Source organism: Montipora capricornis, chromosome 13 (genome assembly GCF_036669925.1).
Source record: "Montipora capricornis isolate CH-2021 chromosome 13, ASM3666992v2, whole genome shotgun sequence".
Taxonomy (NCBI): Eukaryota; Metazoa; Cnidaria; class Anthozoa; order Scleractinia; family Acroporidae; genus Montipora; species Montipora capricornis.
The window spans coordinates 28,662,378-28,679,910 of record NC_090895.1 but is presented as its reverse complement, the minus strand read 5'-3'; the positions used below and the strand labels follow the sequence as shown (position 1 = coordinate 28,679,910).

General features: G+C 38.1%; 2 protein-coding genes across 2 annotated transcripts in view; both read left to right on the top strand.

Annotated features, from left to right (window-relative positions):
- LOC138029066 (monocarboxylate transporter 10-like) overlaps nucleotides 1-5,147 on the top strand; it is a 6,303-nt gene extending 1,156 nt beyond the window's left edge. The window contains exons 2-4 of the mRNA XM_068876753.1: nucleotides 2,008-2,567; nucleotides 3,830-4,199; nucleotides 4,682-5,147. Coding sequence (XP_068732854.1) covers nucleotides 2,008-2,567; nucleotides 3,830-4,199; nucleotides 4,682-4,896 — 1,145 coding nt within the window. The 3' untranslated portion in view covers nucleotides 4,897-5,147. The remainder of the gene's footprint in view (nucleotides 1-2,007; nucleotides 2,568-3,829; nucleotides 4,200-4,681) is intronic.
- LOC138029067 (uncharacterized) overlaps nucleotides 1-16,025 on the top strand; it is a 45,337-nt gene extending 29,312 nt beyond the window's left edge. Inside the window, exons 2-9 of the mRNA XM_068876754.1 lie at nucleotides 6,487-6,536; nucleotides 8,150-8,514; nucleotides 8,997-9,122; nucleotides 9,630-9,727; nucleotides 12,625-12,681; nucleotides 13,302-13,455; nucleotides 14,887-14,964; nucleotides 15,361-16,025. Of these exons, the coding sequence (XP_068732855.1) occupies nucleotides 6,509-6,536; nucleotides 8,150-8,514; nucleotides 8,997-9,122; nucleotides 9,630-9,727; nucleotides 12,625-12,681; nucleotides 13,302-13,455; nucleotides 14,887-14,964; nucleotides 15,361-15,432 (978 nt within the window). The 5' untranslated portion in view covers nucleotides 6,487-6,508 and the 3' untranslated portion in view covers nucleotides 15,433-16,025. The remainder of the gene's footprint in view (nucleotides 1-6,486; nucleotides 6,537-8,149; nucleotides 8,515-8,996; nucleotides 9,123-9,629; nucleotides 9,728-12,624; nucleotides 12,682-13,301; nucleotides 13,456-14,886; nucleotides 14,965-15,360) is intronic.
- Nucleotides 16,026-17,533: the final 1,508 nt, after the last annotated feature.

Genomic DNA, 17,533 nt, shown 5'->3' with positions numbered 1-17,533 from the left:
TGGCGGAAGAAGCACAAGAAGCACAGGAGTCATATTACAAGAAAAACCGCGTGTCTCAGTTAGTGTCGTTGTTTTTAAGAGAAAGTGGACGTGTTTATTTTCAACTTCCGTGCGAGCGCTTGATCATAACGAGTACGGGTTATTCACTGCAATTATTTTAATAATTATGGAATAAGACGGTCCAAATAGATAATAATTTACTTCGTTTTCATATTATTTCGTATGCTGCTCATTTCAGCAAATGCTTTTGTTTGTTTGTTTTCTTTTTAATTTTTATTATTTTTTGTGACACCCTAGCCAATGTTTTGTCATAGGGAAAGGAGGCAAGTAGCCTGAACAAAAACATTTCTTTTTTGTCAAAAGAAAAACGTATTATTTCAAGAGGTGAAGACAAGGAACAAGCGGAACGTGAAAAGAAATTTCAACCTTTGCACTGTAAACGAATCGTTGGGAGCTTTCTGACAAAGCTCACGTAACTTCCCTTAGCAGTGGGCCTTGCCTTGGCCCGTTCCGTCTGTGAAAAAGCCAGTACTCAAATCGTTGTTTATCCAAAGGAATTTCCTGTACTTTCAAAACGAAAGGCCTCACGGAAGTGAAAACTTGGAAAAAAAATTATTTCTAGTTCATCTTCAACCTCCTTTGGATAAAAATTCAGAAGACCTTGCAATTTTGATTTTAGGATGATTTCATGACGTTACTGTGAACGAGAGCTGCAGTGGGGTTCCTCATTTTGTACCGTCCCTTTATCAAGATTTGTTAAAATCTCCCTTCAATTTAATGCACGAACCGTCGTTAAATTACCGCAAGCATAACTGAACATCTCCCTTCCCCTCGGCAGCATTTCTACCATTTAGGTAAACAAGTATTAGGCGAAGTAAATGATGCATAAGGAATATTTGTTTCCCCAAGTATGCGTATACCAAACGTGGACAACTAGTCCATGGACCACCCCTGTGGACTCTGCTCATGAAACCGGTCAATGGACCTAAAACTTGAAATCAAAAAAGGGGATAAGAAAAGACTAAGGAAATTCTCAATCGTCTCTTGTTATCACGTCTTTCCTCCTTTCATGATTGCCTCCCCTTCCCGCTGTCCTCATATTCAGCAATCTCGGCTTTTTAGGGATCCTTAAATTTAGGAAGACCTCTTTGATATATTTATCCTTGAAAGTTAGGGGTGCTCCATGGAGTGTTTCTATGATGAGGTCCATGTTTTCTGCGCTTCCTTGTCAAGTAAATGTTTTTGCAGCCAGTTGAAGTCTGGATGGCTCATTCATAACGTTAACAACGGATAATGTACCGGTCAACATCGCTTAATGTTTACAAATAAATTCAAAAGGTGACCTACAGTAGCTATGTACGGGTAGTTTGTTTGGGAACAAGTTGTTGGATCGGAAATGACCTGGATCCATCGGATGCAGCGTTATGTCTATTTAAGATTTTGTGGGATCTAGTATGTAGTGTGAATTTCAAGTGAAAGCAGTGAGGAAAGGAAGGTTAAAACAATAGTCTAACGACACAGAAATCTTGTGAATAACCATTCTTGTAATTAATGTGGGTAAAGGAAAACCAGTATCTTGATCCAGGTTCGAAATTAACAGTGTTGTGAATAATGCGGCCGGTGACCCCCAGCTCTAGGAAGCTAACATGGTCTATCATGAAGATCGTGAAACTATCAAGTAATAAAAAGAAAATAAAATGACATCGGCGCTTGATGCTGATACAAAGAACAGCTGAAAGAACTTAGTGAAAGTTTTGTAAGATCGTTTGGCACTTTATATACACAAAACTGTCTCACCTTATTTTGAAGTATCCATTCTAGTCACAACCGTTTGTTATTGTTGCAGAGTTATCTTGTCATGGAGGGAGGTCATATGTATTGCTCAAAGGGATGTAGTGCATTGCTTTAAGCCAATGAAATCTCCGCCTGGTAATTCTATTGTCCATAACGCAAGCAGTCCTTGTATAAACACATAACTGGTAATTCCCCTTTTTTTGTTTTCTACAGGCTACATAGGTTCCATGGGGTTAGGAATGAACTTTTTCTTCGGGCCTTTCACGAGTGCACTTTGCAATCGTTTTGGCTGCCGTGTAGTTGCCATGATTGGTGGGCTTATTTCAGTCGCCGCTTTGTTTGCCACCTCGTTCGTGAACAGTCTCGTTCCCATTTACCTGAGCTACAGCTTTCTTTGGGGACTGGGTTCCAGCATGTGCTACGTGCCGACGTTCCTCATCGTCAACAAATACTTTGACCGTCACAGGTCCTTAGCAAATGGAGTGATAACAGCGGGGAGCGCGGTCGGTGCTTTAGTTATGGGACCAACCATAAATGCGCTCCTCAGAGGTTTTGGTTGGCGTAACACAATGAGGTTCCTTGGGGGTTCTGCTTGCTTTTTGTTTCTCGGAGGTTTGACGTACCGTGCCCCTCCCGTAAAGAAAGAAATTGAACTTGAAATGACAAACAAAAAAGTGATTGACTTGTCCGTATGGAAAAACAAAGGATTTGTGGTGTGGGCGTTTGCACTTGGTATATTCAATTTGGGCTACTTCGTTCCTTTCGTCTATTTGGTAAGTTTGTGAATTGTATTCAGTATCGTTCCATGAGCATTCTTCATTAATGATATCTCCGGATTCTTGTTGATGAAGAGCTATTAATCTTGGAGAGGTAAGATTCTTTTTTCGGGCCCATCTTACCTTATAAACCTACTTCATTAAGTAAAGTACGATCGTCCGGGCGAGTGTAGTCCTGAGAAGGACTGTTTGAGATGACATTGACTGACGTTTCGATAACCTGAGCGGAAGTCATCTTTAGAGTCAAGTGATTTGTGTAACGTCAGTAAATACTATAAGAACTCCGGTCGTAGACTCCTGGGTTCAAACCATTTACAATTAAACCTACTTCAGTTATCTTCAACCCTTTTATTTCCACGATCGAAACAATTATTCTCCTAACTAGTACCATGGACTTCTTTGTTGGGTAGTCACGAGAATTTGTTGTTATATCAAGATCACACCTCAGTCTTAAGCTGATAACATTCTTCATTCTCAATACCTGTCTGATTGACATTTCATTGAAATTGTGAGGAGAATTTACGTACCGTTCACTCCTGGGGGTCAAAGGGTTAATTTTAGTACTTTCCTATCCACAGACTGGCAACAACATTGTTTCTTTAAGACCTATACGGAAGCAAGTGCGGGACGCAACTTAAGGTTGCGCTTGTGCTATTGTCTTAAGTTTTCTCTTGAAAGAGAATCACGACGCAGGGGTGGGGAGAGAAGACAAGCAGAAGGCGATTTTCGTTTGTCTCAGTCCTTGCAATTGCCTGACCAGTGTGAATGGGCCTTAGGTGACTCAGGCTTAATGTTGTTGCGTTGACAAGAGTGCATAGCTTGGTGCTGGTGTAGTTTTTTGCTTTAAACGCATTTTCACTCCAGGAGGCGCAGATGAAAGGACATTCACACTAAAAACGCAGTTAAACGAAGGAACGCAAGCAAGGAACGTGCGCATGTGTAATTGCGTCTGTTTTGAGGTTACATTAAAACGTTGTAGGCAAATGCGTCTGTTCTTAAGCTTGCGTCTGTCCTAGCATCTGGTGCAAACAGGCCTCAATTAATTCAAAACCTACCATAAGACATCTATTTTAGCGTACATACTCCATTTTGATATTTACTGATGCGTTTCTCTAATTATTTTTTTCATTACTTTTACTTTCACCTTTCTTTCTTCGTTTTTCATTTGGTCCGACTGCCTTCGGGTGGGTATTGCTCTTCAACTTTATTTGTCAAGTGTTGTAATAAATGTATTATGATGTTGTTGTCTCTCTCGACAGCCGACGCACGCCACGTATTTGAAGATACCGGAATCACAAGCTTCATTTCTCATTGGTTTCCTGTCGGTTGGGTCGTTCTTTGGTCGGCTCTTCTTCGGCCGCATTTCGGACTTCCGATGTCTAAATCGCTTGTATCTTTACCAAACAGCCCTGCTCGTCATGGCTGTTACAACTACTCTGTGTCCTTTGGCCACAACATACGCAGGACTCGTCGTGTACACGTTGTTGTTCGGTATTTTTGATGGCGCATTCGTAGCCTTGATAGCTGTGCTCACAGGGGATATTGTGGGAAGCCATAAGCTGCCTTCAGCTCTTGGGTTTTTGTACTTGGTGTTCTCAGTCCCAATTATGACTGGATCTCTAATCGCAGGTAATGATCATCTTGATTTCTTCAAAGGTACCTTGCAGCTGAGCGTTGTGTGACCAACACTCGGAGTCTTGAGATAACTGCCTTTGCATTGACATCCAGAAAACGATTAGATTTATAGTTTCTAGGATAAGGACAATAAACCCTACAAAGGCTTATTAACTTCAAACAACCCACACAGTTATTGCAATGCGTAGGACACAAGGTTCCGAATGTTGTAGCGAGCGAACAGGCTCTGCCGTGGGAAATTGCCTCCCCCATTCCTTCCTCAATCCCCCATTGACTCCCTTTGCTATGGAATTAGCTTCTTACAAAAATGAGCCAAAAATCAATTTTAACATATTTCAAATACTATAGCGTCATTGTTCAGGCCTAATGAGTTCCGTTCTCGGTAGAATCACTCACTTACTTTATGCCAAGGGAAAGGCGATCCATTTCTTTCACTGCCTCAGTTTATAGCCTGCCGGTATGTATTCTCTCCACAGGTTTTCTTAGTGACGTCACCAGTACCTACAATGAGGCTTTCTATTTTTCTGGCGCCGCCATTGCAATCTGCTCATGCGCTCTGTCACTAGTTCCAGTCTTTGCTCCTATGGAAGCACGGCGTTCAGAAGAACTAGGAGAGAGACCAGTACTGGACCAGGAATCTCTTGAAGCTGTAGATTACTTGCTCGTCGTAGACAAAGTGACAGCAGTTTGAAACGTCCAAATTTCATAAGACAAATTTGACTTATCTTACTTTCATGCCTAACGGCATTTTAAAAGAAGTTTTCTTAAGAAAAATATTACATTTGTGTTCCAAATTAGTTGTCAATCGTTTTTTTCCGGCTTATTTTTATTTTAATAATTTTTCTTGACTTTTTTAAAGCCTAACAACTAAGGACTACAGAAAGAAGAATTATTTTTGGTTTCTTACATTGAGAATTTAAGTCTTGTATTCCATTCAAAAAACGGTTTAGGCCACCGTTTGGTTGAAGTAAGCTACAAAATGAAATCCTTAAGATCCCGTACACACATATCCGGATATTTTCCGAAACGAAGACTTTTTCTTCCGCAGTTACCTCCCAAAGAATACGTCGTTTTCGGTCACCGAAAGAAATATTATCGAAAACGCACTCCAGACTGTAGATTTTTGAAAACGGAGGTTTATCGTATTCTTGTGGACGGGTGAAATGAAGGTTTTTGCCTGAATACCATGCCATCAGAGCACGTGCGAAGCGCGTGCTCTGTAGGTGTAGGCATGCGCAGGAGCTCTTTAAGTGGAGCGAAGTGGAGCCTCTATCTCCCATACTTGGCCTGGGAGAGTAGATTTATTTATAGAACGCATTCCTTGGGAGACTGTTGTAAAAGCCAATCAAAACAGAGCTGTCTCACCGTTATGGGAAAGATGATACTTTTTCGCGGGAAAAACCTGTTCCTAAAAATAAATTTACTCGGGAAATGGTTGACTCAAGGAATTAGTGGAAATAAAGGCTTCCCTTGATCCTTGATTAGCTCCTGGGGTAAGTTAACGTTTTCGAATCGTTCTCGCACATTCGCGTGGACGCGACGCGCGGCCTCAGATGTTTTAACAAACGAAGGAAAAAATCTCCGTTGTCGAAAATACCTTATTATAAGAAATTAATGCTCCATGAAATCAACGCGAATCGTTAAAATTCGCGTTAATTTAAGTCGCGGTAATTATGTTGAGCGTTATTTTCCGCGAAGTTAATTAATTGCAGCGTAAATTTCCGCGCTCTTAATTTCCATTATTTTAACCCTAATTTTGAAACCTTTCCACCCATTTATGACACCTAAAAAAAAACAATAAAATAAGGTACAAGCTTTCTTTCTTTTCGTTAACCACTGCATTAATTTGAATTTTGAGGATGGTTTTGTTGACCAGAGGGCTCAGTTTTGTTCAGTGGTTTCTTTACATCCAGTTTTGAATAAATTTGTTCCAGTGGTCACGAAAGACTAGGACTCTTACGGACGTTAGCATTCTACTTAGTTAGGAATAGACTCCTACAGCAACGTCCATTGGAGTATTTGGCTTTGGAATGAAAATTTGTTTAAATCGTGCCTGGCCTTACACCCGGGGGGGAGGGGGGGGTGCACTCCCATATAAAAAGGCTGAACACCCCAAGAGGTAGCAAAACCGATTTTTTAACCCCTAAAAGGTAAGACTAGCACCCCCACCCTCGCCAGTCTTACAGTGAGGTGGTAAGCTTGCGTTCTATTACCCAGTCTCTTTAAATCGAGCAACGGACAATTTCCGCGCCGAGACGAGGTTACCCAGTGGCGTCAGGAGGACCACGATCTCTCACAACGAAATGGCAACAAACATTGACAGGTCACTTGGTGAGTGTTTTTAACATGTTATCTAGTCTGCTGCATTTTCATTTTTAGGAAAATCTAGAAGGCATTGGAGTTATAAAGAGTTCCTTGAAAGCACATCACCTTTGAGTGAAACATGAAAAGTTCTTGTGGTGAGCGTCTCAATTAAGCTTCAGCCAGCCTCTAGCTTGTATTTCTCTAGTTTGAGCCTAACCTTGTTTGAAATTGTAAACAAGGAAACTTTATATCCTAAAATAGCGCAGAAGAAATTTTACCGGAAGAAAATTAGGGAAGACAAGTCATTAATCCTTTTAATAGAGCCCATTTGACATGATTAATTTATTTTTTGTTTACGTTTGTCAGGCTTTCAGCGCTTTCTTTTGTTGAATTTTTGACCCTGTTTTGCTGCTATTTCTCGAGGACTTTTTCTCTTTAAAAGGAACAAACCATTCTTTATAAATTGAAATTGAGAGGTCTTAACCAACGTACTGTTAATGAGAGGTAACTGTGAGCTATTTGAGGTTTTTATGACCTTAACAGTAATTAGAAACTGACAAATCAAGATAACAAATGATCAGACGCCAACCGCCTCGAACCCATGTAAATACTGAAATTATTGAGTTATTATCATTGCAAAAAATGATTAGTTTAAAGCTACAAGGGTCATGTTGCTTGAAGCATGGTTAGTGCTTACCTGTATTTAAAACACTAAAACGTTTTCATTGTTATTGTAAGTATTTACACATTAGCGATGCACAGTTACAACCAGGTGTTGATAAGGGAAAAAATTACCATCTCCATTGTAAGTGTGTTTTACTTATAATCAAGAGGATTATTCATGCTTTAATTTTTTGATTGACAAATACTTAATTCTTGATTGAATTGTACTCATAACTGCAAACTGTTGTAAATGTAGCTGTAAAGGAGCTGCACAGTTTACTGACCATGCAGGAAAAGCAGATCTTAACAAGTGTTATTGAAATCCAAAAAGAAAATTCGGGGTAACCATGCATTTTTCAAAGATAATTAGTCAACAATATTTGTAAAAACCTTTAAAGTGCAAAGCAATGTATGGCGTTCTTTTCCAAATTGAAGCTTAATTATCTCTGAAAATGTGTGGTTACCCCCAATTTTCGTTTTGGATACCAAGAGCACTTGCTAAGTTCTGCTTTCTCCACATAGTCTTAAACCGTGCAAGAATACCCTTGTATTAGTAAGCACCACCAATAGGAAACCCTAATATCTTGAGATGTGCAGAAGGTGTGTGCAATAACAATAAAAGGCACTGTCCTTATTAAAGCAATCAAAACTATACTAATGTCTAGTCACAGGTCTGTAGTCACACCAGGCAAAATGAGAGGGAGGAGAGTTTCAAGCTGGCAGAGATAGTGCAGAAGATATATGTTTATTTTAATTAGAAACTCAATTTCACATGGTATAAAATAGTTTAATTTTTAATAGGCTCTCCTCATGAACTTTTACAGTAAGTTCACTGCTAACTTTCAAGAGTGCCTCTTGATGATTGATCTAGAAGTTTTTCTTTTTATAAATTTATTATCACTATGGATATTTTCTTTGTCAATCTTAATGTTGAAACTCTGAAAGCAAGGATTTTTTTTCTTTTTTTTAACTATCAGATGAGATAATTAAAGAGCAGAGGAAGCTGAAAAAGATTAAAGCACAGAAACTTAAGGGGCAGCAAGCAAAGAAGAAAGGTACTCAGCAACAGGGGAAAAAGCCAATAAAACAAGCTGCATCCAATCAGAATCAAAGAAAAAGGGTACTAGGGAAGCAAAATGCTCGCTTTATGCAAAAAGGACGAGGGATGCAAGCGAGAAAAACAGCTGTTGCTGGGAAACAAAACAAAGCCATGGCACAAGGACGTCGTAGTACACAGAAGAACAGCAAGATGCAAAGTGTAGGAAATACACGTCAGGAAAGAATTAGTGGAGCTAGGGTCACTGCAAATAGACTTAAGAACAAACAGGGACCATTGCAAAAGGTACAATGTAATCACATAAAATGTAATTTTAATAGATGTAATAATTAACATAAACTTACTGTATAAATTTTTTAAGAGTAAAGCTTAATTTTTTTAAGCACAATAAAGAATATGTAAATGATCTTTACAACAATAAAATAAATTTGTTACAGCATGTACAGTGTACAGTAGTATTTGCGTTAACTGAGAGTTTCATGGGCAGGATTGTACTGTACACATAACACTCAAAGGTAAGTTGTCTTGTCTCTTCTTGATACACACTCTCAACTTTCAAGTATCGACTTGAGACTGGATTGTTGCCCCTGCCTTAAAATCGCTTGTACATGTACGTTTAATAATTACTCTGGTGTTTTTAATCAGAAAAACAATAAAAGTTACAGTAGACTGCTCCAAGTGTGTACTTAAGGACTGGGTTTGCTTGTGGTTTATAACCCAATACATTAACTTTAACATCGATAATTATTGTTGTGGATGTGTTGCAGACCAAGAAGGTCATCTCAAAAGCCAAGCAATTACAGCAAAATAGACAACGTGTCAACAGACAAAACAGACAAACCCAGCAAAAAGATGCCAGGCAGAACATTCTCAATAAAAGGAGAGGAATGCAAGTATGTACTGTAAACCATTGTTATGCGGGGCAATTTATCATGAAACTTGTTTTGCAATTTTCTTGTCTCCAATTAAGTGCTATGTCCACTTACAAGTAAAGTTATTGAACAAGTGTGTTTACCTTTGGTAATGTTTCTTGCAACTTGTCTCACAGTGTATAATAACATTAGGTTAAAGAACAAATAACTTGTCCATTGCACAACTGCAAAAGAGTTTTTGGATTAGATCAGTTAAATCCTGGATTTTTTTTCAAAGTTTCAGAGTTAGCACTAGAGCACTAATTGGGGACACTAATAAAATTAAATCAAATAAAATGTTGGTTTTTGTGGAGAGGGAAAACCTGGAGAACCCAAAGAAAAACTTCTCGGAGCAGAGAACCAACAAACTCAACCCACATATGACTCCTAGTCTGGGAATCGAACCTGGGGCCACATTGATAGGAGGCGAGAACTCTCACCACTGCGCCAGCCCTGCTGTATCTGCTTACATTGAAGATGTTATTTCAGGGATTGCCAAAAGGAAACAGAGTCAACAAAGCACAGACTAAAGGAAACTTGCGAAACAAGAATATCTCTGGGACTGCCAAGTTTCAAAGAATAAACAGGTTAGTTTTTCTGACTCTGGTGCGGTAATATTCGAAGGATCTTTAAAATAACCCTGTGGAAGATCTAAGGATTCTTCAAACTTAGTACATGTATATAATTTGTTGCAGGTCATTTTGTTCCTTAAGTTAAATTGCAACTAAACTACCGTAGTTATTCGGTTATAAGGCGCACGGTTTTTTAAAGAAAAATCTGTCTTTGGGTGGCGAGTTAGTGCTAAAATTGGGGTGCGTCTTATAGCCAAGTATTTTCGCGGAACAAAATCTTAAGATCACAATTTGAGAAGAACTTGCAGTTTAAACAACACAAGAAAAGGACACTAGTTGTCAATTTAAAAAAAGAATTGCGCTTTTAGAGACCTTTAGAACACTAAACGACGTCAAGAGAAAAGTAATTAAACAAACGGAAATTTGCATACATGCTTAATAGCACGTGCTCAGTAACGTGATACTGATGAAAACATCACAATCGGTTGAACCTTGTTTCGAATTCCGAGAATCGTGTTTGTCGCTCGCATGAAAAGTTTCTTCTCTGAAAAAACAGTGTGGAGATAAAACATACCTTCTTCGTTCATCCAGCCTTTCTTGTGCACTGAAGGTTGCATCCTTGGTGGCATGTTGATATTCAGCTGTCGAACACCTTTGAATATGACTTTCGGTGGGAGTTTATCGCCGTTCGCTTTCGCTTGAAGTCTGAAGTCTGAACTCTGACTATTTATTACGTCGGAAGGTTCAAATAAAAGTGTATGCGTTGTATGTTATGATTTTCAGGTGTCAACTTTTAGCTTTTGTTTTTGCGTATACCATTAAACGTGTGACTTTTTCAGTTTGTTTACGTTAACAAAAAGAGTTCGCATGCCAATTGTGTAAGGATAATTGTTCTCAAATTCATCACATCCTTTTGATAACTTTCAATTTTCGGGTGCGTCTTATAACCGAGTATTTTCGCGTAATTTTCAGTTTGAGAACTTAGCTTGATTAAATTGCAAAGTTTGGGGTGCGTCTTATAACCGAGTGCGCCTTATAACCGAATAACTACGGTAGGTCATTAATGTTTCAACCTAGGTCAACTTGGTTCCACCTAGATCAAGTTGTTTCAACCTAGGTCAGTTTGGATGGGTACAAAAAACACAGGTCACAGGTCATTGTTTTACCAATACAGAAACAACCCTAACTATTTACAAATTCTGACATTTAAGGCCTAAAAACTTTTCTTTTGGCCTAATTAGGCTTAAGATTAGCTTTGATGAATGTTTGGCATACTATCTGTATTGATTGGTTAAACAATGACCAATGACCTGTATTTTGCACCTGCCCCAAATTGACCTAAGTTGAAATAACTTGATCAATGTTGAAACAAGTAACCTAGATTGAAACAAAATGACCCAGTTTGGTTACAATTTAACCTAAGGAACAAAACGACATATACATGTATCACACAAGTGAATAGTGCTTTCCGCATGGACTGATTGGTCAACTTGGAGGTGATTAGCCAAGTACTACATTGTATTCATCTCCAAGAAGTTGGCACGTGAGATTTGAAATTTCCGATAAAATTTTAAAAAAATAAAGTAGTTTTTTGGTTCAGCTTTTGTAGTACCATAGTTTTACAGGTAAAAGGTGCACTCGTTATAAGATGCACCTTCAACTTTCAAAATTGATGGCATTTTGTGTGACCAACTGAAAATCTCATCAAAATACTTGGTTATAATACCCATCTCAAATAGAAGAATTATGCTCCTTCAACTGAAGGTTGAACAAAATTCAACTAGAATTTAGGGAAAACCTTTAAATCCTGCTTTTATTAGCACTTTTGTGAGGGGTGTTTTTGTTGTACAATGCTAAGAATTGAAGGCCACTATCGTGAACGTTGGTGTGAGGCCACCATTTTAGAATCACAGTTAGGGGAACACGGTTGAGTTTAACTTACAAGATTGCGGCAAAGGAGCTGCATGAGTTTTGTGGCAAGAAAATACTCATCTATAAGACACACCTTGAGTTTAGATCATATTAAATTGGAACCAACAAGCAATTTCTCTAAGAAAAATTGTTGCGCCTCATAACCGAAAAACTATGGTGCATGTATATACATGTACTAAAACAATATTTTACTATTCACCTCGGTGTTGGTAAAAGTGGTGGATACATGTATTTGTGGAGCCGCAAGGTAAGTAACCACAATGACAATGACAATGAGGTTATCGGGGAGTCAGGGTGGTTTAGTGGTCATCAACCATGCCTCCCACCTCTGTGACCCAGGTTCAACTCTGGCCTCAGGTCGTATGTGGGCTGAGTTTCAGTTGATCTTAATCTGACTCTCTCTGGGTACTCCGGTTTTCCTCCCTCCTCAAAATCGACTCCCGGCCTATTCCATCAAGCTGTGGTGCTGTGCTCCGAGGTCATACATGGGTCGTGTTCAGGGGCCAAGTGCCTAGCCGGCAGCACAGCTCCTTCGGCCCGACCTCGTTGAGCTGCGCCCTTAGTAATTCAGTCTCCAACTGCGAGAAAGGGTGATTAGCAGATCACATATTATTATTATTGTTTTATTACAGTCACCACACAAGTTGGGAAGTTATTAATTTTTGTTTTTTTTCTGTTTGCTCAGAGGTGAATACATTTACATGTAGTACTTGCTCTTCACCTGCAAGGTAGCCAATCAGAATGTGTGGAAAGCAATATTCACTTGTGTGGTATACACTAATAGTTATAATAATAATAATAATAATAATAATAATAATAATAATGATAATATTATTATTATTATTATTATTATTATTATTGTTGTTGTTGTGCTCTCAGAGGATCCCATACACATTGCAAAGCACAAGTTTCAGAATGCAGTCAAAACATCAAAGCAATAAAATACTGTAACATTGTATTGTGAATTCTTCACTTTGCAGGAAAGGGAATACAGCCGGTCAGCTAACCATCTCCATTAATAACCCTGGCAGGGTCAGGTGTGTATTATGCTTTGAATTCTTTTGTGATAGTTTTGCTCAAATCTCAAAATAGTTTTTTTTGTTTGTTTGTTTTTTTTTTTTGGGGGGGGGGCATGCAGTATGTATGTATGTATGTGTGTCCTTTGATTTTCATTGTTTATTCTGATGTAATCTGTAAAGTCATTTATTTACATGTATTTATTTATTTATTTATTTATTTATTTATTTATGGATTTGTACAAAGCAGTACAGGTGCAAAAACAATAGGACATATTAAAGTCCCCTACTAGGTTTAAGCACCAACCCAGCCCTCTCCTAAAAGATTAACATAATAATATAAATAGACAAAATAGGCTGCTTAACAAGTGCAGGCAGCAAGGGTATTTACCCGGCGACATTTACGACAACTTATTTTAAAGGTACGAAAGTTGTTGCCATCAAAAACGTTGAAAAGTCTCTTGAAATAAAACGACTTAAGTTTAGCTTAAAAGAGTCAATAGACTCAGCCTGCCTAACATCATTCGGTGTATTGTGCAGCGTACGTTTGTTATAACAGTACACTTTGTGTACTCTGTGTAGTTTGCCATTTACTTTTACGGTTTTTCTATTGCCTCTGTTGTCTTTCAATATTTTTTTAGATTGAACAGAGCATCCCCACAGTGGCAACAAGCCACTAATTCGATCCTGCCAAACAGAAGAAGATGGAGTGGGCGGGGCATGAAATCTACTAATGGATTAAAAATGGACTCCGGAGATTTGAGAATATCAGTTCCAAACAACTTATTTAAACCGGTTAGTGATTAAATGTAAAAAGGATTATGAATTATGAACTCAAGATGAAGTGAAGGATGAGAACTTATGACCAGAGAAATGGGTAGTACTTTGTCTTACCAATACTGCAGGGTGCAAAAGGAAATTTAATTTTCCAGCTTGCCCAAAGCAGCCAGGATGTGCTAACCTGAAAGTAACTTTCACTAGCCCCATAAAAAATCCTTATAAGTACAATGAATTGCCTCTCAGGCAAGTGAAGGATATCCCCACTAGCCCCACAGGAACAATCTGCTACCCCAAGGGTAGTAGGCAAGCTTTTCTTTGCACCCTGCCAACAGGTAACCATGGAATTGCACCAGATCAAAAGGTTACAGTCAAAGTTTTAAGAATCAGTTATTTTTGTTTGCAACTTTCCCAAGTGCTGCCATCCCAAACAAATTATGCTCGTCTTGTTTCATTTGTCCCATTGTTGCCACACCATACAATACTGAAGCTTTTAATTTTATCAAAACAATAGGCCAACGATAACTTGTCACAACCACCCAAGATGGTGGTGGCCAGGAAATTTGAAAGTGAGAAAATTAATTCTGATTATTGACTCCTCCATAATACTCACTTCATAACCTTTAATTTTCATATCACTGGTGAATTGACCCAATGTGTTTGGGGGGTTTCCAAAATGTTAATGTTGAAGGAGAAGTGGACTGGAGTTACAAGATGTCCAATGCTGACTTGTGCAAAAAAATGAAGACTCAATGAATAGCACCAACTTGCTACGAGCAGCTTGCAACTGAAATACCTTGCCGGCATCTGCCGGATGGAAAGTGATCCGCTACAAAAGCAGCTTTTGTTTAACACTAATTCATCCAAATGGACGAAGTTTGAAAACCCACTGGGCTTTATACATGTAGATGCCCAGCAGTTGAGAAGGACCATGATGGCCCAATCAGACTTTATGCAACTGTTAGAGAGAGTTGATAACTTGAGCGGGGGAAAATGATGATGATGATGATGGTTTCCAGAAACTTAATGTGCTAATGACAGTACAATAGTAGATAACTGGGGGACTTGCGTAAATACAAGCAAAGGGACCTTAGGGTACATACAGTGTATGAGTTGTTTTTCTGAGTCATGAAGTCGCACAGATAACATGCTCTTAAATTCATGCTGCTCATTTGTGAGTTCAAAAGAAAAAAGTTGCAAATGTTTGATCTGTTTGAAAACATTGTGCAGTGAGAACAATACATGTAATTGTTTGGAGCTTTAAAACATGAAAAACGTGCCCTTCAGATTTCAAGACCACAAAAATGAAAATAATGGAGTAGGCATGCAAGGTTTACAAATTTAGTTCTTGTGTGTTATCTTTTAACTTGTTTTATCATTCATAATGAACAAGATACGGCATTAAAGATATTTTTTGCTACAATCGTAATGTCTGAATATCTTTGACAGCCCCCTGCCACTCTTAGGCCACTCAAGCCTATCCACAGCATTATGGAAAACTCTGCCTCTGGAACAGGCATGCTTAAGGTATATGCTACTATTCTATGGTAGTGAGTTTTTTTGCTGCTTATGCATGCATGCACTCGAAAATTTCCAGTTATCATAATGAAGATACATACATGTAGTCATTTCTTCAAGTACTTCTATGGTCAAAAAAATCACTTCCTGTTTTTCTTCAGATTTTGAAAGTGTGATTGCTTAACACTTGACTGGCAAAATTTTGAGCTTTGATTTTTATCCAAAGACTGGTTACATGGACTGTAAGTTTTGGATTTCACGGTCCGCCATTACTTGCATTCCAAACTGACCGATTGGACCTCAGAGGGTTGGATTAGGAGAAAAGTGACGTCATTTTATTTTACTCACTAGCTTAAAATATAGCTGCTTTTCTGATGCCTTGTTTGTTTGTTTTTTTTCTTTCAGACATATGCAACACTCAATGAAAGATTTTCAGATATTGTAGCAAAAAGAGCACGAACAATAATCCTTGATTAAAGTGTAGAATATTAATTCAACCGAGTAGATGAATTTTGTCTGGCAAAATTAAACAGTTATCCCCTTTTCATTGTGTTTTATTTCATTTTATGTTTTATTTTTCTTATGCATTTTTTAAATGCATTACTTTCTTGTCTTAAAGGAAGATTGAGTTGGACAAAGCAATTTTGATGTGAACTGTTTGTAAGCATTTTTCCATTTGTAAAAAAAGTTAATGTTGACAATATTTGCCGGTCATGACAAACTGTACCTCTTTGAATGACAGTTGTGTTTTTTCAAAACTTAATAGGATAATACAATGTAGGATATTATTTTTAGTTGAGTGTGTGACATGATCAAAGCTTGTACTCTTCTCGAGTAATATTCCAGTGATTATTATTAGCTCTGTACACCAACCTGATTGTCACACAACAATCCTTGTCCAAAAAGAGGATTGCATTGTCATTGTTTATAAAGAAAAATTCTTGACAGTAACTTGTGTTTAGTTTTCCGCTGTTGTTATGTAACAAAACCTATCATAGTTTTGAGGAAAATGTCTTATTTTGCTATCAAGAACACAAAAATAAACACAGCTGTTAAGAGATCACTTAATATCCAAGACTGTCTATTGCCTGTTTTCTGTGAGGTTCTTTAAAGAATTAGGGCGTTGATGCACTTTAACAAGGTAAGGTATACCTTGGTAAAAGGTATACCTTGTTAAAAAGGTATACCTTGTTAAGGTATACCTTACCTTAAGGTATACCTTAAGGTATACCTTGTTAAAAGTTTGAATCAAATTGGTAATGCACAGGAAAGTGGAAGAAATTGCATAATGCATTTGGATATGAAACATGTACATTTCAAACGAATTGCAAAGGGTGTGTAAGTGCACTCACATGAAACGTTTATTTTGACAATTTGTTCGTCCTTTGTCACTGTTTTTAATGAAAAAAACAAAACAAAACACTGAACGGAACAAAAGTCAATATTGGTTGTTTACCATTTACAAGCAGAAACCAGTTGGTACTAGGTTTGTTCAAATGGTAAGCAAAAACTCCCGAATGGGAAATTCAGTTGGGATCGGCGCGTACCATTTAAGGTTACCGAGGGAGTCTGGCGGGAGGCAAAATCATGGGGGGAGTATGCAAACGGTAAACACGTTTTCCGTTTGGGAATTTTGGCCTACCTTTCAGGAAATCCCGTTTTCTCCGGAAATTTTCCGTTTGGGAAGACCAAAATAGGCTTACCATTTACATTCCAACCGAAATTTCCGGATTTTTGTGGTAAGTCGTAAACAACCATTATCGCCATGAATGTGGTATCATTCTGAAAAAAGAATCTCCTGAATGCCCCGATCTTCAAAGTACATGAATGAAATCAAAGCAAAAACATGAAAAAACATTCCACACCATCACCCAAAGATAATGTAATCAAGTACCTAATATTGAGATTGCAGCGATGGAAGAATGCCAACTTGAATTCTCTGGACGAAACAAATGAGATTCAAAAGAGACTGAAAAAGACCTTGACAAGAAAACAGAAATCCAATGAGAAATAATAAGGATTCCATGAAAGGTGTTCACCAACTTTGTAGGGAAAGACCTTATGCATACACCCACCAAGAGTCCCCAACTACGTAAGACACGCTAATTATTCAGTTTCCCATGCACATTTCAGTCATCCATATACATTTACCTTCATCTTTATCTATTTACCTCCATTTATAAAAATTGACCATCTGAATTAATATACATTCACTCCTGGTCATTTACCATCATTTAACTTCAATAATATTCATTAACCCTCATATACCTTCATCTACCTTCAATCATCTTCATCAACCCTCATATACCTTCATCTACCTTAAATCACGTTCATTAACCCTCATGCACCTTCATCTACTTTCAATCACGATCATTTACTGTCATTTACCTTCATTCATGTTCATTTACCTTTATTATACCTTTATCAACCTGCAATCACATTCATTTACCTTAATATACCTTCATTCACGTTCAATAACTTTCCTTGGATTCTACCCTCTTGAGGGGGTCTCAATGGGGGGATAGCTTTCACGACCGTAAGGTTAGAAAATTTGGCTTTTCACGGCTAATGATTATTT